We start from the raw sequence: 23,488 nt of genomic DNA on the forward strand, positions 1-23,488 counted from the left end.
ACAGTTCTGAGGCTTGAGAACCACTCAAGGAACTGATTGTTGAGCCCCTAATTGGCTGCGGAAGCTGCTGTGTGAAGAGTGGGATTTACACCGTCAATATCCCGCTTCATTAACCCTGTCACCTAAAGGAGCCATGTGTGGGAAAGGAAACCAGATGCCGTGAGGGTGATAGGCAAGAAATGATCATTGTTGTGTGCAGTCTGAGGGCTCCTGGCCTTGGTTGGTTGATGCGCTTCGGCGAGAGAGAGTGATGCTGTTCCTATGTGAGTTACGAGAGTCTGAAGCCAAGATTTCACCGCTGGCCCTGTTTTACTACGTGGTGACGGATAAATGCTAAAACTTAGTAGGACTCAAAAAAGTCTTCACGCTGAAATAAAAAAATGAAAAGTGAGCAGGTGTGGTGGTCATGACTGTAATCCCAGTACTTAGGAAGCTGAGGCAGGAGGATGGCTGTGAGTTTGAGGCTGACCTAATCACGTGGTGAGCTCCATGGGTGACACTGAGACACGGTATCAGAAGACATAGGAAAAGGAAAGATAAAGAAAATAAGCAGAAAGGACAGTGAGTTTGAGTTCAGCCTGGGCTACTTATGGTAAGACCTGTACCAAAACAAAACAAAACAAAACAAAAAAACCACACACTGTCCCCCAGGTATGGAGCAAGTCAGGCCTGACAGACGCTGCAACTTTACCTTGCTTGGCCTGTCGACCCAGTCAGTACTGGGTGTCCTTGTGTTTGTGGCTCCACATGGGACTCTGTCTGTAAGTACAGACTCGGCTTTTACTGCAGCCCGGGTTTTAGGTCACGGAGTCTGGGTAGGAATGTGTGGAGCCAGCAGTGATGTCACGACGCCATGTCCCTGGGGAGAGAGCCTGTGTGCATCTCCACGTGGCAGGCAAGGCTTCTGCATGTCCATCGGTTGAACTGGTTTCACCGTCAGTTCCGCGTCACGAGAGTTTTCTCCCTGGAGGTCGTGAAACTCGAGCTGGCCACAGGCACCCTTAGGATGTCCTCTGGTGGAGATGCCAGCTTTCCAGAAACAAGGACTGCAGTGACGTCATCAAGATCCAGGCAGAGAGCTTGGAATAAATGGACCACTTCCCTACTTCATTTCTAAAGTTTTTATTTACGTGTGTCTGTGTCTGTGTATGCTCAGTGTGTGCAGGTTTCTGAAGAGGCAGAAGAAGGTGCTGGATCCCCTGGAACTGGAGTTACAGGTGGTTCGGAGCCCCTTGATGTGGGTGCTGGGAGCCAAACTCAGGTCCTGGAAGGGCAGCAAGTGCTCTTAACCACCGGGCTGTCTCTCCAGCCCTAGATATTTGAAATATTTTATTTCCCTGCCTCTTTTTAAATCGCTCCTGGTCAGCTTCGCTTTCTTGTTGGTGTTTTGCTTTTGGAAAGGTGATGCCAGGGATGGAACTTAAGTCCTTAGACGTACTAGGTTCTTTGGAGCTGTGTCCCGAACCCTTGTTTTTGGAGGGCAGATCTCTCGGCTGACCTTCAGTGCCCAGTCCTCCTGCTTAGATGACAGGATGCCACCATGCCCGGCTCTGAGCTCCTAATAACAGTGTCTGCTCATTTCCCGTGAGTCTCTGGGGTGCACAGCTTCTCTGAGTGCTTGTTCTTCCCTCTAGGTTTAGTTCTGGGGGTGCCACCTTTCAGCACTGCCCCTCAGGAAGCACCCTAGACTTGAGCAGAGAGCCCTGTCTGACTGTTGTCCAGTGCCTTTAATGTCTCTCTGGCCCTAAGCTACTCGGCTGTCAGTCACCGTACAAAGCAGATTGCTGGAGCTTTATATAGGATGAGGCAGCTGGGGACAGAAACGGTTCCTTCTGAGGTGCTGGCAGGATTTGTATGTCACTTTAGTTAGTCCGCACTGGAGGTGGGCAGACAGACAGGAGGGATGACGCTTGGGAGGGGACCTTGGAAATGATTCTTCCCCCGAGGCACTGTTGGCTTTATCTATAGCCTAGTCGGATCTTAGAGACAGGTGAAGAAAGAACTTTGTTCTATCATGTTGCCAGGGTCCTGACAGTTTCCAGTATCACCTGTGGAGGGGGATTTCCCTCACCTCCAACCAAGACTCCTGGTGGAGGAGTTCATTTGTCGTTGTGCCATTTGGTTCCAGGGGCCCAAGTGAGCATGGAAGCATTGTGGTAGGAGTGATTTTGTAAAAACAGGCTCAAGACTGGGGGCGTGGCTCAGTGGTAGAGCATTTGCCTAGAATCCCCCAGTGAGGGGATGGGGTGTGGCTCAGTGGTAGAGCATCTGCCTAGTCTTCCCTAGTGAGGGGCTGGGGATGTGGCTTAGTGGTAAAGCCCCTGCCTAGAATTCCCCAGTGAGGGGCTAGGATGTGGCTCAGTGGTAGAACCCCTGCCTAGAATTCCCCAGTGAGGAGCTAGGATGTGGCTCAGTGGTAGAGCCCCTGCCTAGAATCCCCCAGTGAGGGACTGGGGGGTGGCTCAGTGGTAGAGCCCCTGCCTAGAACCCCAGAGTGAGAGACAGGGGGTGTGACTCAGTGTTGATCACTTTGCTTCAAATTTTGCATTGAGAGGTTGTGGTCATCTCTCTGTGACAGGGCTTTTGCTAGAACAAGGCCCTGGCAGTGCAAAACAAAGCGAGCCCACAGTGAAACAGAGCACAGCATTGACCATCTCGGCTCAGATACTACCACTACCACATGCACAGAGGTTCAGCCGCCCTACAGTCAGGAGTAACAGTAACCAACGAGTATAATAAACTGTAAAGTGTAAATTTCTAGGCGTTCTTAGGTTTTAGTCTTATTCATATGTATGTGTGTATATGTGTATGTGTGCATGTGTTTATGTGTGTGCATACGCATGTAAGTGCCTGTGGAGTCCAGAGAGGGTGTCAGATTCCCTGCAGCTAGAGTTACAGGCAGTTGTGGGCCACCAGATGTGGGTGCTGGGAACAGAACTCGGGTCCTCCGGAAGAGCAGCAACCGTTCTTAACCCCTGAGGCGTCTCCTCAGTCCCAGATTTCTAGGTATTTGTTGTCCAGATAAGCAGGTAAGCGTTACCTTTGCTGGGAGGATCTGATTATACTAACTTTGGCGGCTCCTTGATATGCAATGAGTGATTGGCGCTGAGAGATCTGTCGAGTTCTCCTGTGTCTGCCTAGATTTCCTCCCCGTGAATTAGGCTGACATTTTCATGGGCACGGTCACAAAACAAGACTCCCCTTGCTGCTTGGCACCAGGGAGTAGAAACCTGTGTGTCTGGCGGTACTGTCCACAGCCCTGGTCAGAGAGGCAGCATCAGGCCATTCGGGCAATGGGAGGGAAGTCTGAGGGGCGGAGGCCAGGCCCAGCCAGTGGCGTGTGTATGGCACATTCCACTCCTGTAGCTGACTGTCCTCACCCTGTCGCCTCGCTGCCCCAGGCTACAAACGTCAGAGCTCACCTCCCTTTGTTCCCTCTCTGCACTGAGGAGGATCTGCGCTTCACCTCAGAGATCTGGGTTGGGGAGAGCCCCTGAGGGCCACTCCTGGGTTGAATGTCAGGGCTTGTGCCTGGGCCCTTTCTGGGGAGGATCTGTGACGGGGTCTGTGATGTGTGATGACCACAGGACTCCGAGGGAGTAGGTGACAGACTGTTTCTCAAGCAGAGGATGAACGTACTGTCCCAGATGACGTCAACACCCATCGACTGCCTGTTTAAGGTAAGACCCCAGGATGTCTTTGAGGGCGAAGACACAGGAACGTTGTTCCATCTTTCGGTGTCTGTGAAAGTCCCGGGAGGTTCTGTGTTCTGTCTGTGAGGGTGGCAGGAAGACGGCCTGATTCCCCAATGTACGCTGTGCTGTTCCCACGGCATGGTGCACTGGGGCTGCTGGGCCTCAGAACCTTTGTCCACCACTCAAGTCCAGCTCAGTGGGATCTCTCCCTGGTACCCGGCAGAGCTGAGACCTCTCCTGGACCCGAGGCATTCAGCTGAGAGTGTAGTAGCTGATGCCCTGGGGCTCTGATCCAGGGTGTCAGAAGCCCTCTTCAGGTGCTCACGGACTCCTGGAAGGCTCCTGAGGCAGTTTCTAACCATCACCATGGGGGGCATGAGACTGGACCTTCTCTGGGGGTCTATGGATGTTTTCAGGCTCCTGGGAGAGCCCATAAAAGGGGGCACATCTGTGAATTACAGAAGCCAAACCCTGTGGGTTTGTGTGCTGGTGGGGGTCTCCTGCTAACTGCAGGTGTTTTGTTTCTCTTAAGCCTAAGGCTCTGCTTGATTACTATAGGGATTGCACTGAGGCTCTGTCTGTCTGTCTGTCTGTCCCTTTCACTCCTACTCCTTCATTGATGCTGGAAATTGAACCTAACACCACTCACATGCTAAGCAAGCAGTCTGCATCTGAACCACAGCCCAGCCCCTGACTGGTAGAGTCTAGATGGGTATTCCGTAGCTCAGCCACTCCCTCAGGCTAGGTGTTTTGAGACAGTGCCTACCTGTACAGCCCATGCTGGACTTAAACTCACGATTCTCCTGCCTCTGCCCCATGAGTGCTGGGATTAAAGGCGCGCGTCAGCCAGCACAGCTGAGGAGTTTGCTAATGAAGCGTCAAAATCCACACTGAGGGACTGAGATAGACTGCGGGCCTCTTCTTGGTACTTTGGAAATTTTGTTATGTTATTTTCAGAAACCATGTAATGGAATGTGAAAGCTATCCTGAAGCTGCCACACAGGCTGGTTTCATTGCCGTCGTCTGCCCAGACAGACTTGAAGCCAGCCCCAGAGAACAAGCCATTTCAGTGTGTTGGACTAGAAGTCCCAAACATCAGGGAGGAGTTGCTCCAGACACCATTCACATAACCACAAATTGATGCAAAAGCAAGAGGATTTTTATTCTGTCATGACAGGGTCCTTCAGGTTCGTGATAGGAAGGACATCGATAGCTGTTACCGTCCATCTTTTAAACCCCCTTGTGTCTGTGGCTTTTTGCTTTAAAAGATGGACTGTAGGTTGTTTTCCAACTTATTGGATTGGCTTATTCAAAGGGTCACTAGCAATGATTGGTCTATTCCAGGGTAGGAGAATAGCTGCGTGGTCAGGTGAGAAGGGAGAGCATCTGTGGTCCATCCTGACCTTGGTCCAGTGACTAAATTAATACATCAGGAACTGAGTCAACACCTGTGGGTTGTATTGGCCTCAATTCCCAAAATGGAGTTACGTTTGAAGATTATTCACAAGGACACAGGGGGATGAGCAGTCCAGTATGTGTGTGTGTGGGGGGGGGGGCGGCTGTCCCTTTTCCAAGATAGAGTGAGTGTAAGGTTTTAGAAAAATGTCTTAGGGTTGAGGGAGCTTACAAATGCATTTAGAGTCTTTCAAGTGTAATCACAGATAAACCTTTAGTCCTATCTCAGGAGGCAGAGGCTGGTGAATCTCTGTGAGTTCGAGGCCAGCTTGGTCTACAGAGCAAGTTCCAGGACAGCCAGGGCTATACAGAGAAACCCTGTCTTGAAAACCAATCCAAACAAACAAAAGAGTTTGAGGATAGCCTGGGCTACAGATTGAGACCTCTTTTAATAACAAAATAAGCCAGACTCGGTGGTCCAGACTTGTCACCCCAGTGACTCAGGAGGCTTACAAATTCTAGGCCAGCTTGGTGTACAGAGTGAGTTCAAGGCCAGCATAAGCAACTTAGTGAGATCCTGTCTATATAGAAGAAGGGCCAGGATGTGGCTCCACGATGGAGTGCTTGCCTGGGGTGTGTGACATCCTGGGTCCAGTCACAAGTACTGCTAAATCAAGCGAAAAGCAAACCTCAAGACCCGTTGAGGCAAGCAAGCGATGCTTTAGCATTGATACTGTTGGGGTGCCCCTTTATCTAGCACATTGCGTCTGGTAACCAGAAGGAGGTGGAAAGACTTCTGAGCCAAGATGACCAGGACAAAGACACCATGCAAAAGATGTGCCACCCGCTTTGCTCCTGCGAGGACTGTGAGAAGCTTGTCTCTGGGTAAGATGCGAGCCCGGGTGAGAATTCACAGGGTGCAGAGAAAGCTCTTCCCATTGCCCCGCAGTTGTTGGCTGTGTCCTGAGTGCAGGGAAACGCCTGCCTCTTCTGCATCCTCAGCACAGGTCCTGCCTGAGCCTCACAAGGGCTTTTAAGAGGGAGAGGGGCGAAAGCCAGTTTCTTCTGATACCATTTTTGGTTTCCCGTTATGCTTGATGTGCGATTTTGTCGTGTCGAGGCCTAAAGGGTCAGTGGGGAAGGACGCTGGAGCCACAGGCCTCTGACCCTCAGCGCCTGGGAGAGTGAGAGGCACCTGAGCCTGATCCTTTACCAGTGGGGAAGGCTCTCCTCTTGGACGGCGTCCAGTTTGACCTCGTCTCGTGCAGCCTGGTTGGGAGGGCTCTGCTGTGCCTTTATCTGTTGTATTTTCCCCATCTTCTTTCTGTTTCAGGAGGTTGAATGACCCATCGGTTGTCACTCCTTTCTCCAGAGATGACCGGGGTCAAACACCTCTCCATGTGGCTGCCCTCTGTGGTATGTGGCCTTGGGCTGGCTCCTATGAATTACTGAGACAAAAGGATGATTAGTACCCCCAAGGCCAGTGGAGGCCCAGCTGATGGGGTGCCTGCAAGGGTCCCTTTGACTGATAAGTATCCCCACAAACCTGTTAGCCACTGTGCCACCTTGCCGGCTGGAGGAGCACTCGTGTGGCCCTCCAGGCTTGGAGACTGGTCAGTGAGGAGAGGCTGGAATGTCTGCTAAGACCATCTCAGAGTCGTATCTTGGGGCTCACATATCTCCGTCTTTAAAGACAGTCTTTAAAGCCAAGTGTGATGGCACAGACCTGTCATCTCAGGCACTCAGGAAGCTGAGGCAGGAGGATTATGAATTCAAGGCCAGTTTGGGCTATATAGTGAGACTCCATCTCAAAACTAGGAGCCTGGAGTACAAATGTCGTCAGTCACCATGTGGGTGTTGGGAATCGAACCTGGGTCCTCTGGAAGAGCAGCCAGTGCACTTAATCACTGAGCCATCTCTCGCGCCCCTGGCCCATTGGCATTCTTGCTGTTGAAGTAGATAGACCAGGGTGTGATCCCTTTGTAGGGCATCCCACAGTGATTCAAGTCTTCAGTGCTTGACCCATGTCACCTCTGGCTCCTGTACAGCTGGGACTGTGTCCCCTGGTGGGTGTCCTGCCAGGGCCATTGAGAGTGAGGTGGTATCGTCATTGGAAGCCACTCTGCTTCCTCCAGTGAGAGGTCCTTCTGCTCTGCAGGTCAGGCATCCCTCATTGACTTCCTGGTCTCCAAAGGTGCCATAGTGAACGCCACCGACTATCATGGGTCCACTCCCCTCCATCTGGCATGTCAGAAAGGCTTCCAAAGTGTGACGGTGAGCGGCAGGGTTGTGTGGAGCATTGCGCAGCCGATTCCTCTCTGTGTAGGGACTTCATGGCGGTACCATGCACTCACTAGTCCAATGCTGGCTCTACTGCTGCCAGACACAAGGACCCCGGAGGTCGAGGCACCTCCCTGGAGATGGGCTGAGATGGGAAACTTCCTGATCGCCTCAGGGAGGGAAGGGCAGGGTCCTAGACATTTTTCTTTAAACGTTGTTTTGACAGGAAGCAGTGAGCATATCATACTTTATGTGTGTGTTACATCTGTATGCGTGCATGTGAGCCACCGTGCACATGTGGAGGTCAAAGGGAAACTTGCTGGAATCTGCTCTCTTCCTTCTACCACGCGGATCCCAGGGCTTGAACTCAGGTTGTCAGGCTTGGTGACAAGTGTCTTTATCTACTTAGCCATCTTGCCAGCCTGCGATGGCATCATTTTAACAGGGGTATAGGTTGGGGATCCCACATCTTAATGCTCAGATATTTCAGATTTTGGAATATCGGGCACATAGCCTAAAGGTGATTTTGTATAATATTCTAAGTATCTTGTGTGCCTGTGCTTTGGCACATGTTACATGCCTCTGTCACATGTGACCTGGTATGAAGTTTTCTGCTTAGGTTATGTCAAAAGCTCAACACTTTTCAGGTTTGGGGAGATGGGGGTGTATCTCTATGCTGAAGCATCTACCTAGCATGGGTGGAGCCCTGTGTTTCTCCCCTAAAAAAAAGAAAGAAAATAATATTTTGGATTTAGGGCCAAGAGTATACAGCCCATGTAATGTCTAAGATCTGACCATGACCCCAGCCCTGGTCACACTTGGGGATGCTGTGGCGCCCCCTGCTCCTCGTGGAGCTCAGCTGCTGTCTTCTCTCCTCTCAGCTGCTGCTGCTGCACTACAAGGCCAGCACGGAGGTGCAGGACAACAACGGCAACACCCCGCTGCACCTGGCCTGCACCTACGGGCATGAGGATGTAAGTGGCCCCCGCTGCGCCCCACCACTGCTTAACGTATTTCTCCCTTGTGAAGAGTTACAGATTAGAAACTAGCCCCACGTTGGATTGCGTGTGGATAGTTATCGAAACGTTGGTATGTAATTTTTTAAAATTTCGTTTACTTTTTGCTGTCCTGTGTGGCTATGGTATATACCCGATGGGACAGGGGCCACCACACGTGTGGAGGGCAGAAGATGACAGCTGTGTGGAGCCTGTTCTCTCCTCCCACCGGGTCCTAGATTGGTTTCTATTGCTGTGATGAACCTGTGACCACACACAACTTGAGAAGGGAAGTGTTTCTTTCACCTTACAGTTACAGTCTGGGGGAAGTCAGAACAGGAACTCAAAGCAGGAACCCAGAGGCAGGAACTGAAGCAGAGACCACGGAGGGGTGCTGCTTACCAGCTTGCTCATCATGGCTTGCTCAGCCTGCTTTCTGTAACAACCCAGGACCACCTCCCCAGAGGTAGCACAGTACACAGTGGGGCTTACCAGATCAATCACCAATCAAGAAAAGGCTCCACAGACTTGCCTACAGGCCACTGTGATGGAGGCATTTTCAGCTGAGGCTCCCCTTCCCAGAGCACTCTAGTTTGTCAAGCTGACTTTTACAGGGGTTCCAGGATGGAGCGCAGGCTGGTGTAGCAAGTGCTCACCTATGGCGCCACCTGCTGGCCCTGTAATCTACAACATTTAAATGTCGAAAGCTTTGTAGATGTGATTGATACCTGGAGAAATTTGAGACCTAATTGTCCATGACCTCACCCTGACATTAAATCAGTTTTAATCACCCACATGACCATCTGACTCTGAACTCCTTCACAGTTGATGCTAGCATCGAGGAGCTCTGAGAGTTCCACTTCTTCCTCTGACTTTGCTATGCGCATGTTCGTCACAGACTCCCCTCCCATCTCTAGAGTTACACACCCCTTCTCCTGGTCTTATGGTGTAGCCCGGGATAGCATCGAACCTCCTAGACCCCCTGTGGTCTGGTCTATGAGTAGTGGGGTCAAAGGTGTGGCTTCACCACAGATGTCCTTGTAGAAAATCTGAATTGTATGTAATGTTACATAATTTGTATCTGTTTATGTAACTGCTCCTCTATAGTCAGAAAAGTCATTTCAAGTTTCAGCTGGAATCACTCACCATCTGTGTATAACCTTCTTGGTAAATACTTACCCAGCGCCTGCTTTGAGATTCATTTTGGATGGTTCTGCAGTATACTAAACAAGTTCATTTTCTTTTCTTTCTTCCTTTTTTCCTTCCTTCCTTTCTTTCCTTCTTTTTTTTGAGATAGGGTTCCTCTTTGTAACAGCCCTAACTGTTCTGGAACTCGCTCTTGTAGACTAGCCTGGCCTTGAACTCACAGAGTTCCGCCTGCCTCTGCCTCCCAAGTGCTGGGATTAAACACGTGCACCACAACCACCTGGCCAATTTTATTTTCTTAAAGGTTTTTCCAATATATGTATTAATTTACAGTAGTACAACTTTGTTTTGTAAGTTTGAAAACTTCTTTTATTATTTTTTGGATTTTTTTCTAAAAAAAATTTATTTATTTATTTTTTATATATACAATACTCTGCCTGTGTGTATGCCTACAGGCCAGAAGAGGGCACCAGACCCCATTACAGATGGTTGTGAGCCACCATGTGGTTGCTGGGAATTGAACTCAGGACCTTTGGAAGAGCAGGCAATGCTCTTAACCACTGAGCCATCTCTCCAGCCCCCTTTTTTGGATTATTTTGAGACAGGCATCTCTGTCTGTTATCCAGGCTTCCCTCAAGCCCATTCAGTTTTCCAAACACTGGGAGTATAAGCAAGGCTACCCTCTTATTGACTGACGATTGGTGAATCTTTTCTTCACCCTCATGTTTCACTTGTTATTGGGAATTGTCCCAAGGCCTCCTTGCATACTAGACTAGGAGACAAAGGTTAAACTACCGAGCCACACCCCAGCCCCTCCCTGAGGGATTCTAGGCAGGGGCTCTACCACTGAGCCATGTTCCCAGCCCCTCCACTGGGGGATTTTAGACAAATACTTTACCAATGACCCATTTGGGGTCTTTTGAAGAAAAAAAAATGAGGCGTCTTGATCAGGGAATGTGGAACCCTTGAATTATAACTGCTGGTTTCTGTATTTTCATCTTGGTAAGTGGAGCCTTGGTCAAACCAGGGCATGGCCCCTGGCTAAGGGCAGCACTGGCGTTGCCCTCGGTGTCCTTCATGTTAGAGAATGATGATTTTGTTGTCTTTGCAGTGTGTGAAGGCTCTGGTCTACTATGATGTCCAGGCCTGCAGAATGGACATTGGGAACGAGAAAGGAGACACAGCCCTGCACGTTGCTGCACGCTGGGGTTACCAGAGCATCATAGAGACGCTGCTGCAGAATGGAGCCCCCACAGAGATCCAGAACAGACTGAAGGAAACGCCACTCAAGTGTGCTCTGAACTCAAAGGTAGCTCTTTCATCTCTGAGCAGCTATGTGACTATTAAAAACTAAAAAATCCGCACACAGACCGGCCTTCCTGAGAAAATGTACTCTAGCACTGAGGACAGAACTCACACTCCATAAACTCCATCCTTTTGCTCTATTTGGGACCTCGTTGTTAGTGGGTTTTCCTGATGGATAGAGTTTCCAGTTTTGTTGGCAGTTTCTCTCAGTGTTGTCGTTAGGAGCAGCTTCTGGCAGACTTGGCTCCGGCCTGAGTGTTGTGCCTCTCCCAGCCCAGAAACTATGTGCTGTGTGAGACTGGACAGTGGCTGGAGGAGCCACGGAGAGCAAACGGAGGACAAGACACCACAGGGACAAGCGCCGCCTCCTCTCCCTTCATCTCTGCTTCTAGAAACTGCATTTTAGTTTGGCCCGAGATTGAACAACTGAATTAGATAAGTTAGAGACTGAGTCTTGTATTTAGCCTTGAACTCACAGAAATTCTCCTGCCTCAGTCTCCTGAGTGCTGGGATTATTCTGCCTCTAGACTTGGTCTTGAGGAAGAGGAAGTTTTGGCTTTTCCATCTGTCTGAGGGTAGGGAGGATTTGCAGGGCATAAGGCATATTTTCTTTTTTAAAAAGGTTTTATTTATCTGTTTATCAATTTATTTATTTATTGGTTTTTTTGAGATAGGGTTTCTTTGTGTAGCCCTGGATGTCCTGGAAATTACTTTGTAGACCAGGCTGGCTTCAAACTCACAGAGCTCTGCCTGCCTCCCAAGTGCTAGGATTTAAGTTGTGTGCAGCCACTATCTGGTGTTAGATACTTCTTTTTAAATTAGTTTGTTTTTTAATTTATATATCTGTATGTATTGTGTTCTTGAGGGCCAGATAAGTGCATCAGATCCTCTAGGCCTAGAGTTACAGGTGGTTGTGAGCCACCCAACATGGCTGCTGGAAATGGAACCCAGGTCCTCTGGAAGAGCAGTAAGGTGTTCCTAACCCTTGAGCCATCTCTCCAGCCCTACTTATTTTATTTTAAATTATGTGTATGCATGCTTGTCTGTGTGAATGCATACATATGTCAGTACAGTAGCCTTGGAGTCCAAAAGAGGGCACTGGATCTCCCTGGAGCTGGGAGCCACCCGATGTGGGTGCTGGGAACTGAACTTGGGGTCTTGGAAGAGCAGTCAGCATGTAGTATTCTTAACCATGGAGCCATCTCTTCAGTCCCTGAAGATTCTTGCTATTGTCAAACTTTCAAGCCAGCTCTAACAATAGATGGAATAAGAGGAAGAGAGCATCAGATTCAGGTATCCATGGTAACCATCATCTTCATAGGGGACTCGGCATCCATGGTAAGAGCCATCTTCAGTAGGGACTCAGCATCCATGGTAACAGCCATCTTCAGTAGGGACTCAGCATCCATGGTAACAGCCATCTTCAGTAGGGACTCAGCATCCATGGTAACAGCCATCTTCAGTAGGGACTCAGCATCCATGGTAACAGCCATCTTCAGTAGGGACTCAGCATCCATGGTAACAGACATCTTCAGTGGGGACTCAGGCATCCATGGTAACAGTCATCTTCAGTGGGGACTCAGTGTCCATGGGAACAGCCATCTTTGGTGGGGTTCCTCAGCCAGCCCTAACGTTATCTCAAGTATGACCAGTAGTAGAATACCCTAGGTCTCAAAATGTCTGTTCAGAAGACTCTTTCCGATCACAAGAGGAGAAAGGTTGCTGGAGACGTTTAGCAGACAGCTCCTTTGTGAAGCCCAGCCCCACCAATATAAAACAGACTGACGTCTGGTAGGGAGGGGGAAATCTTAAAAATAGTGGGAAAATTCTCAATAATTATTGTAAATTTTAGCTTTAAAAATGTTACATTTTAAATTTTATTTTATGTGTGGGATGTCAGAAATTTTCTTGTTCTAACACGTAGGTTCAGGGTATCAAACGCCGTTGTTCAGGGTATCAAACGCCGTTGGTCAGGCTTGGTAGCACTTGCTTTTCGCCTGCAGAGCAGTCTGTGTAGAGCCCAAAATGAGCCTTTTCATAGACCTACGACCATCTCTGTCACTGTCCCCTGGGGACAGGCAGGCCAAGGAGTCTGGGAATGTTACAGCCATCTCATTGGATGCCTCTCCTGTCCTCATTGTCACCTAGATTCTGTCTATCATGGAAGCCCATCAGCTGTCCTCTGAACGGAGGCCAAGACCTTCTGAGGTAAGTCTCTAAGTCTGTAGGGTCATGCTTCCTGCTGTCACGAGCTTGGCGCCCTCCTCTAGACCTGATGTGCCTGTGACCACGCCCATGTCCCTTTCGTTTCCCGTGCTGCCTTCCCACAGGTCCCTGCACTGTCCCCCACGTGCTCCGTGGATTCCATCAGCCAGGGCTCCTCCACTTCCAGCTTTTCTTCCGTCTCGGCGAGCTTCAGGCAAGAAGAAGTCAAAAAGGACTACAGGGAGGTGAGCCTCCTACATGGGCAGACCCTGTAGGCTAGCCAGAGCTGGGCCAGCCTGCAGCCTGCTTACAAATCAGCCGGGTTGTGACTCCAAGGTCAATGCCTTTGAGATGCCCAACTGCATGCCATGTCGTCTTCAGTTTTTCTGGCTCTTCTAGGTCTGTTCTCCATAGCAGTTCTCGGAATGTGTGTGTATGAGAGAAAGAGAGGGTGGGGGGGGGGCACAGAGACACACCCAGAAAGAGACAGACACAGAGATGGGGCAGAACAAAAAGTAGCCGAAGAAACTGTGGCCTAAGAAAAACGTGCTTGTATAGAGATAGCTGAGCGCTCTAAGTTCCCACTCTCTTAGTAGATCCTCTGTCTCCGTCCCCGGAGCATCCCTGTGAGCCTGGCATACTTCATCCCTTACAGTCTGATGTGTACACAGCTCATATTTTGTAAAAGTTTACGGTTTGTCTTTTTCCTTTTGTTCTTCATGCTTGTTCAGCATCAGCACAACCAATCTGTCCCATCCTTCTACAGAGGTGTGAACCATTGTATCCCTGTCCCATTGCTCCTCTCATGGGTCACTGACCACCCCAGAGGGGTCACCCCCCCCCCACAAAGCATCAGTGAGCTTCATGCAGAGTCACCGAAAAGAAGCCAAGGTGTGCCCAGACAGGGCGTCTACTCTCACACCCCTGTACCTAGCAGAGTATGAGAGCTGGGTGTATGAAGTGGGTTGGGGTAGCTGGCTTCTTCAGAAGGGATCCTGACCTGCACTGGTGGCAGATACCTACTTGCTACTCAGGAGGGTGAGGCAGGAAGACCACAACCCAAGGTTTGCTGGGGCCTTAGTGTGAGTTCACAGCTCAGCCTGAAGAACTTAGTGAGCCTCTGTCTTAAAATACAAAGTAAAGAGCCCTGGGGTTTATCCCAGCGGCAGAGCACGTGCCCAGGATGGGTAATGCCCTAGGTTCTGTTCTTAATACCACCAAGCCGAAAGAAGGACGTCATCTTGTGTTAGGGCCACTGTCACCCCACCTCCCACGTAAGTCGCGTTCTGGTTTATGTTAAGTGGGAGGGGTCCTGTGCATCTGTCAGGGCATCTACATGAACAGTCTTGGGGACACGCTTTAAAGGTGGCAAGCAAGTCGCTGGACCTGAAGAGAAGGCTACCAGGTTTTCAGAATGCTAGTATCATTCCCGTTGTTATTTTACTATTAAATCGTTTCCCTGACTTGCTTTCTCCTTCCATTAAGGTAGAAAAGCTTCTAAGAGCAGTTGCTGATGGAGATCTCGAAATGGTGAGTTTTTCAGAGAGTGTTTTTCTCGCCACCGTGTGTCAAAATACCTGATGTTTATAGCTGAATAGGAACAGGGTTCAGTCCATCACTGCAGGGACACTGTGGTGCTGGGAGCATGAGGCAGCTGCTCTTCACATGGGGTGGCCCAGGAAGCAAAGGGAACCCCCCAAAGGCCTGCCCCTAGTGCGGGATATCCCACAGCTAAGTCCAGGCTCCCGAAGGCTCCACCATCTTCAGTGTGACATGAATCACAACGCCCCAGCTAGTGAGTGGGCATCCAAAGCAGGAGGGACAAACGTCCCTACGAGGGACTTTTTGAGATTAAAATCCCAAGGAAGAGCATTTTTAGAGCCCACAGTGTGAAGTGACCTTAGTTTGAACTCTCATTAGGTGGCCTCCCTGCAAGCTCCTCAGGAAGCTTACCTGTATTTTGCATTTACTTTACATGTACTTTGCATATACTTTGTCATGGTGATGCTAGGCTTATCCATTGAGGAAGTGCGTAGCAAGCAAGGTCCTGCCTTCTAGGGAGGACCCTTCTGGGAGCCAAAGTGCTGCTGGTAAGAATCCAGACCAAGGTTACAGGAATGGGAAACAGGCGGGATGGGAAAGCCAAACAAAGCCAGGGCTGCATGAGTCTCAGTGAAGATAGTCTGTGGACAGTGGACTCCCGGGCCAGCAGGCTTGGAGCTCTGGAATGTCACAAGCAGGGACGGGGCTCACAAGGGCAGCAGCCAGTAGAGACAAGTCTTCCCTGGCCAGTTTCCATTGGCCTCCTGAAAGCAGCAAACCCGGAGCTCTGAATGAGTCACCTTCTAAGGGCGTTACAGCTTTCAAGAGTGCTTCTGCGGGGGAGAGACGGCCCAGTGGTCACGATCACCCACTGTTCCTGCAGAGGACCCAGGCTTTGTTCCCAGCACCTACGTTAGTGGCTTACAGCTGCTACCTACTCCTGTCCTGGGGGAATCTAACACCTTCTGGCCTCTGTGGGTATCAGGCACACATGTGGTACGTACAAATTTATGCAGGCACACACATACACATAAAATAACGAATACACTTTTTTAGAAGTGCCTTTTCACTGAGGACCGAGTGGGGGGCCATGTTTGCTCCTTGTGTTACTGTAACAAGATGACATGAGAGCAAACCGGTTTGTTGCAGCTTCCGGTCTTGGGACTGACCAGAGTCACTGGGGTTTATGCATTTGGGCAAGGAGTTTCTTCACTCTGTGACAGGAGAAAGCTCTAGAGAGAGGGCCTATGAGATGGCGTAGTGAGTGAAGGGGCTTGCTGCACAGGCTTGGCTGTGACCTGAGCTTGCTCTGGAACCCATGTCAAGAGACAGCCGACTTCCCAGTTGTCTTGTGCTCTGACCTCCACACTTCACTGTGCCATGTATATGACACCCCCACCCCACCCCAGGCACGCTTGCGCACACACACAAACATACAAACAATGATAAAGTTTTTAAAAAGGGAGAGCTAGAGGGAGTAAGTGTTAGATACCACAGACCCCCTCCACAAGGGTCCACCCCTAAGTGACCTGCGTCCTCTAGCTAGGCCTCACCCCCTACGGTTCTCCCACTTCTCCCACTTCCTAAAGCAGCACCATTAGTTGGGGTATAGACATCTAGCCTGCATGGGGCATTTCCTAGTCAAATGTGGGGTTGCATTCTAACAGCCTCTGGGACCAGCTGCTGTCTCAGCTGTCTGCACCTAGCTGGTGTTAGGGTTTCCATTCATGAGACCAGCTCTGCAGAACCCAGCATTCCTGTGGTCTCTAGGTTCTTTTTTTTTTTTTTTTTAGGTGTGTACTTTTATTAGACTGGTCTCAGAGAGTCAGTGTACAGACAAGCCCTGGCTGCCTCAACACCTCAACCCACTCCCAGGGAGACCAAAGCCTTCATACATCAAGTTGGGGGGACAAAAAAAAAGGAGGGCCACTATGGCTGACCATTCAAAAATAAAAAACAGAAGTATTAAGGCGGAAGATTTAAAAAAATTTTTGCAGTACATAATTTACACAGAAGCAAAGCTGTCACCTCCCCGGTGTGGGTCTTAAAAGCCGCTGTAGGAGCCTGTTTTATAGTCTGTGTGGGAAGCAGTGACTAGCCCGGGTTATGACCGTCTACTCTACTCCCACTGAGGACAGATGGGGTTCAGGCCCCTTGTGGAAAGGGTTGACAGTGACATCCGAGGCAGTGTCCCGAGTCACCGTCCAGACTGACCTCCTTGCGCTGTCACAAGGGTCCCTCCTGAGGCCACCTGCCCATCTGGTCCCTGACTTGTGAGCAGAGCTGGCTGGTTTTGTAGTTGCCACCCCTGCATAGGATCTGGAAGGGCTACGGGGGGCAGGAGGTTTAGCATTGATGGGGTTCCCCACAAGCTCTGTCCCCCTCGCAGACACTGGTAGTGAAGCCGAGAAATGCATGTCTGTGACTACTTTCTTTCCTCAAATGAATTATTATTATAGGGGAACAGGGTCTTACTGTGTAGTTCAGGCTGGTCTTGAACTTGCAACCCTCTTGCCTCAGCCTCCTGAGTGCTGGGATTTCAGGCATGGGCCACCACACAGGCTAGCAACTAGCCTGCGCTGGAACCCATGCATGCCCAGTCTGGGGGTTTCTTTGCTTCTGCCATGCATGTTGGCATGTACCAGTGGAAGGACCCTGGTTGGGAGTTGGGGATTCTGGGGTACACTCTGTATGTAGCACAGCACGGAACACTTATCATGAGGTTTCTGTCGGGCGGTAAGGGTGGTTCTGGAACTGACCTGCTTAGGTGGTGTAGGAGCGTGTACTCAGGGCCAGGGTCTGACCGCCTGCCCTCCTGCCCCCCTTCAGTCTGTCGCTTTTAATGGGGCAAAGACTAATATGCTGGGAAATGACAGGTTAATCCCTCTGTGCTACCCAGGGAACTTAGAATGGCCTGAACACAGGTGGAGCCTAGATTTGTTGTTGAGGAACAAATGATATTTGTTAGTGACGTCAGTGGTCCAAGGAGCTGATTTGGAAAGTGTGTGTGCATGCATGCTCGCGTGCGTATGTATCCACTAGAAAAGGCATCAGAATAATCGAGTCCCTGTTTCTCCTCTCTGCCTCCCACCAGGTTCGCTACCTTTTGGAGTGGACGGAGGATGACCTGGACGATGTGGACGAGGCCATCAGCTCAGTGGATCTAGAATTCTGTCACCCCTTATGCCAGTGCCCCAAGTGTGCTCCAGTCCAGAAGGTTCGACTCTGCCTGTATCTGTGGGACGGGGTGGAGAGGTGGGAGGCACGTGTTGTTCTTTCTGCGTAGGAAGTTCTCTAAGTCATGCCCTAGTGACACAGACACCCCCAGGGGCTGATCAGTCATGTGATGAGGAGAATACCGTCCTTTCTTTGGTTGTTTTCAGCCCACTTGTTACTTAATTTATTTTTATTTTCATTTTTTTAAATATTTATTTATTTATTTATTTATTATGTATACAATATTCTGTCTGTGTGTATGTCTGCAGACCAGAAGAGGGCACCAGACCTCATTACAGATGGTTGTGAGCCACCATGTGATTGCCGGGAATTGAACTCAGGACCTTTGGAAGAGCAGACAATGCTCTTAACCCCTGAGCCATCTCTCCAGCCCCTTAATTTATTTTTGAGACAGGGTTTCTCTGTGTAGCCCTGACTGGATGTCACTCTGTAGACCATGCTGACCTTGAACTCACAGAGATTCACCTGCCTCTGCCCCCCCCCCCCCAAGTGCTGGGATTAAAAGTACACAACACCATGGCTTGCCAGATTTTTATTTTCTACGTATGGGTGTTTTGCTGGCAAGTATATTGATGCATCTCGTATATGCAGTGCTCATGGAGGCCAGAAGAGGGCGTCAGATGCCCTAGAGCTGGAGTTACAGATGTTTGTGAGCTGCCATGTGGGTGCTGGGAACTCCGGTCCTCTGGAAGAGCAGCCACTGAGCCAGCCATCCCTACACACACACACACACACACACACACACCCTTTTTAAAGGTGTGACTTCCAGGTAGTAGGATCCAACCTTCAGTGCATACAGTAATGTTTGTTCTCAATGAGATGCTCTACAGAGCAGTTCTGTTTGCCTTTTGATTGATTTCTCTCCTCTCAGCATGACTTTAAAGCCATCAGGGATAAGAGGCAGTTTCATGCTAGGAATGAAAGGGAAGTGGGGAGGTGAGGAATGCATTGACTGTCTCAGGAGGTTTGGCAAACCTGTAGCTGATTTGTTTCTTTAATCTCAGTCTGGCTTCAAACTCACTTTGTAGCTAAGGATGACCTTGAACTCCTGACCCTCCTACTTTACCCAGATGAAGGGGTTACAGCTGTGTGCTACCCACCCCTGCCAGCTTCCATGCATAGTCTTCCACCATCACAGAGAAAGACTGTGTTTATGCGTCAGTACCCCTGCTCATGAAGCCCTCACCCTTCCCGTCCCTATAGACCCGTGATCCGTCTCCTTGGCACTGGGCTCTGTCACTCCTGGCGCTGATGTGCGTTTCCTAGGTAACTGGCCTCGTTATCGAGCACTGCCATGAGCAGCGTTTTGTTCCACTGAATGACCATCGCTTCTCTTGGCTGTGATGCCTTCTAGTTTGTGTTTGCAGTTAGGGTTGGTGCCCAGTGTGCCTGTGTGGTTTCCTGATCACCCCAGTTCTTTTTGGTTTTTGTTTGTTTTTTTCTGGTTTTTCAAGACAGGATTTTTGTGTATAACAGTCCTGGCTGTCCCGAAACTCAGTTTGTAGACCAGGCTGGCCTCAGACTCACTGAGATCCACCTGCCTCGGCCTCCCAAGTGCTGAGATTAAAGGCGTCCACTACCACCACCCTACGCTCCAGTCTTTTTTATTGAACAGGCTTGGTTTTTCTCACTACATTTCATGGACTGCCCCTTCCTTCAGGCGTAGGTTTTGTCTCTTTGGAGCTCTTGCCTAACATGATCAGGCATCCTGTGGAGAGCTTACTTTTTTGAAAAATAGAAATCAGTCTTTTGTTGTTTCAGCTCCTCCCAGAGAATTGGGAAGTCACTCATGGGCCATATTAAATCCAGATCCCTCTGTGATCCCAGAATTTGTGTAGGAGCCAGGAGGGAGCAGGGAGGAGGCTTCCACACCACCCCTGGCCTAGCCTCTTAAGTGTTAATGCCATGTATTTACACCCTCTGCCCTCACTAGAAACTGGCAAGGATTCCTGCCAGTGGCCTTGGTGTCAATGTGACCAACCAGGATGGCTGCTCTCCTCTGCATATGGCCGCCTTGCATGGCCGGACGGACCTCGTCCCCCTCCTGCTGAAGCACGGTGCCTACTCCGGGGCCAGAAACACAAGCCAAGCTGTGCCGCTCCACCTGGCCTGCCAGCAGGGCCACTTCCAGGTATGGCCCCACCTCCTGGGCAGCCGAGTAGATGCTTGGTTTTGGCAAGACCCTCACTTAGTGGCAGTGCGCTGGGGCGGGGTTCAGGGAGTCCTAGAGGACAGAGCCCACACCTGGGGGATACCAGTGCCCTCCCCACTGCCAATCAGAGCTGCCGCTGTGATTCTCACTGCAGCAAGAATGAGCCTCTTCCGCCTTGGAGCCGATCACTACACCCCCTTAGATCTGTGCAAAATAGCTTATTATTGTATGACGTACAATCAAGACAGAAGTTTACAGTTAGTAGTCTTTGTTTCGTTTTGAGATGAGGTCTTAGTATGTAACTCAGCCTGGTCTCAAACTTTCAGTCCTCCTGCCTCAGCCTCCCTAGTGCAGGGATTACAACTGTGTGCCATTGCACCTGGCTTTGAACCAAGTGACTTCCTAAAGTCCGTTTTCTTTGGGAAGGTGTCTGTGTGTGCGTGTTTCCCTTTGCCGTGGGACGTTCCCCTCTGGGTTTTAAAGGCAGGACCATGTTTCCAGTCAGCAGGCTGCTTCCCACCATGCACTGGAAGCAATGGCTGCAGATTCTCCGTAGGCAGCAGTAAAGATGGAAACCCAGTGCCTGGTGCGTTGTGGGCACAGAGCCGACCCCTGGAGATGTGACTCCTCTGCTAGTCATCTCTGTCCTCCACAGGGTCCATTTCCCTGAGGAGAAAGACTTCTTTTCCTAAGTTATAATTAAGATTGACATTTTTTCTTCTCTGAACTAGGTGGTAAAATGCCTCTTAGACTCCAATGCAAAACCTAATAAAAAGGACGTCGGCGGGAACACGCCCCTCATTTATGCCTGCTCTGGTGGCCACCATGAAGTCGCTGCACTCTTGCTGCAGGTGAGAGCCCTCTCCTCTCTGCTATACAAGGCTTTTCCCTCCCTCCCTCCCTCCTTCCCCGCCTCATTTCTTGGTTTTGTAGTTTCAGAATCTACACAGGGTTTCTCTACCGCCTGCCTCCACCTCCTGAGTGCTGGGATAAAAGGCATGAGCCACCACCATTCAGCTAGGCTTTTTAAAACAACTTTTGTTTTTATAGGTTTTAAGGATTTGTTTATTTTTATTTTATGTGTGTTTGTGTTTTGCCCTGCATGTATGTCTGTATGTATACCATGTATATGCAGTGCATACAGAGACCAGAAGAAGGCACAGGTTCCCCTGGAACTGGTGTTAACAGGCAGTTGTGAGCTGTCTGATGTTGCTGGGGACTGTTGCTGTCTTTAATCCTCGGCAATTTAAGAAAACATTTTTCTGTTTAACATAGGAAATTGTTGTTAAAAGAAAACTGTTGCTTAAAACCTTGATTTGGGGACTAACAAGATGGCTCAGCAATCAAGGCTCCTGGTCTTGCAGAGGACCTGACTTTGGTTCCCAGCACCATATCAGGTGGCCCACAACCACTGGAAACGAGAGCCCCAGTTATTGCTGCTTCTGGCCCCTCTAGGCACCTGTGTGCCCACACAACCATACACACGTGCACATCATTAAAAATTGAAAGGGAAGACAAAAAAAGTCCAACTTAATTTTTAAAAAGAAGTTGCAAGAATTTTCTAGTGAACCACACACCTGTAATCCTAACACCCAAGAGACTGAGTTTGAGGCCAGCCTGGGGTACACAGTGACATCATCTCAAAAACAAACTACCTTTTTTTTTTTTTTTTTTTGATAGGTTCTCACTGTGTAGCTCTGGCTGGCCTTGAACTCACCAGGTAGACGTGCTGGCCTCAAACTCAAAGAGATAGGCTCCTGAGTGTTCGGATTAAGGTGTGTTTCACTACCCTGTCTTTAGAAACTAAGTTTATGGTCCTGAGAGATGGCCCAGCAGGTAGAAGGACCTGTGCAAGCCCAGCTCCCTAAATTCTAAACTCCAGCCCGGGATCCAGGGAAAGGCAGACAGTGGAACTGGACAGATGGCTCAGCCGCATGAAGAGCACTGACTTTTCTTTTTATCTTTTTCTTTTCTTTCCTTTTTGTTTTTGAGACAAGGTTTTTCTGTGTAGCCCTGACTATCCTGGAATTCACTCTGTAGACCAGGCTGGCCTTGAAATCAGAGATCCGCCTGCTTCTGCCTCCCAAGTGCTGGGATTAAAGGTGTGCGCCACCACATCCGTCCAGCTTACTGGCTGCTCTTTCAGAGAATCCAAGTTCGGTTCCTAGCACCCACACAGTGGCTTACCACCATCCATCTCCAGGGTATTTGGCACTCTTGTCTGGCCTGCAAAGCCACCAGGCATGCACACAATGCACATACATGCACACTGGCCAAACATTCCAACACATAAAATAAAAATAAATAGACCTTTAAAAAAGATGTGGATGCCCTGTGGTTCATGCCCATAATCCCAGCAGTCCAACCTCCAGATGGGAGGCGGGGACAGGAGAGCTGGCAAGATGCTTCCTTACGCAGTAGAGCAGCAGAAACAAGACAGAAGGAGAGATCAACCAGAGAGTTGTTTTCTGACCTCCATATTCATGCTGTGGCAGACATAAGGAAATTTTTAAAAAGTAATTTTATAGCGAGCAGTCACATAGACTCTGCATCTCCTGTCCCCTCTCTCTCCTAGCACGGGGCCGCCATCAATGCTTCCAACAACAAAGGCAACACAGCCCTGCACGAGGCTGTGTTGGGAAGGCATGCCCTAGTGGTGGAGCTGCTTCTGTTCCACGGAGCATCTGTTGACATCCTGAACAAGAGGCAGTACACGGCCGTGGACTGCGCTGAACAGGTGATGCGCAGTGTTTGCGGGCTGAGCACCAGTGCTCCCTGAAGCACACTGTAGAGCCCTTGTGTTCAAGCCAGGTGTGAGAGGGCAACAGCCAGGCCCCTTGATGCTCTGTACTGTGCTAAGTGAGCATGCCAGACGTCCACTGGCAGGGCTGGATCCTAGCCACTGTCACCTGGTTGGACATGCTCACAATGCCAGCTTGCATTCTTTCTGGGTAGTTCCAAGGCCCGAGCGAAGGCAGAGCACCTATCCGCTGCCACTATTAGACACCTTGGTCTAGTACACAGAGATGCTGTCACATCTGGGAAGTGGCAGGGTAGACGCCATGATGGATTGGCCAGCTTGTAGCATAATGGAGAGTCTTAGTTTGTAGGGATTTAAATTCCTCAGATCCGGAGAGAATTTAGATTCCCCAGCTTACTACTCCCTCCAGCCAATCATGCTGAAAGTTGCTTTCCTCTGTTCCTGTCTTCATGGTAAATCTCAGCTTTAAACTCCAAATAGACAGCTATTGGTTGCTGATTGATCCAATAGAGATGTTAAAGTAACTATAAATCCAACTTATTTTAGGCCTATTTAATTTTAAGGGTAGCAACATGGCTCAGTGGGTAGAGCGCCTGCCTAGAATCCCCCAGTGAGGGACTGGGGTGTGGCTCAGTGGTAGAGCCCCTGCCTAGAATCCCCCAGTGAGGGGCTGGGGTGTGGCTCAGTGGTAGAGCCCCTGTCTAGAATCCCCCAGTGAGGAGGGGCTGGAGGTGCAAGGTCCTGGGTAATATCCCTAGCACCTCAAAAGGAAAAA

The 23,488-nt window shown here is 49.8% G+C and overlaps 1 protein-coding gene across 6 annotated transcripts in view; it reads left to right on the forward strand.

The window, feature by feature from the left end:
- The window catches only part of Ankrd27 (ankyrin repeat domain 27), a 53,748-nt gene that overhangs the window by 24,496 nt on the left and 5,764 nt on the right, over positions 1 to 23,488 (forward strand). For 2 of the 6 annotated variants that reach the window (XM_050124498.1, XM_050124499.1), the window contains 13 exons: positions 3,588 to 3,680; positions 5,848 to 5,975; positions 6,424 to 6,506; positions 7,249 to 7,364; positions 8,252 to 8,344; positions 10,623 to 10,820; positions 12,965 to 13,024; positions 13,147 to 13,266; positions 14,507 to 14,551; positions 17,658 to 17,780; positions 19,734 to 19,931; positions 20,684 to 20,803; positions 22,528 to 22,689. In XM_050124498.1, the coding sequence (XP_049980455.1) occupies positions 3,588 to 3,680; positions 5,848 to 5,975; positions 6,424 to 6,506; positions 7,249 to 7,364; positions 8,252 to 8,344; positions 10,623 to 10,820; positions 12,965 to 13,024; positions 13,147 to 13,266; positions 14,507 to 14,551; positions 17,658 to 17,780; positions 19,734 to 19,931; positions 20,684 to 20,803; positions 22,528 to 22,689 (1,539 nt within the window). The other 4 variants (XM_050124501.1, XM_050124502.1, XM_050124504.1 and 1 more) reach the window with 4 other exon arrangements.

Source organism: Alexandromys fortis, unplaced genomic scaffold (genome assembly GCF_014885135.2).
Source record: "Alexandromys fortis isolate MF-2015 unplaced genomic scaffold, M_Fortis_MF-2015_v1.1 scaffold_198, whole genome shotgun sequence".
NCBI lineage: Eukaryota > Metazoa > Chordata > Mammalia > Rodentia > Cricetidae > Alexandromys > Alexandromys fortis.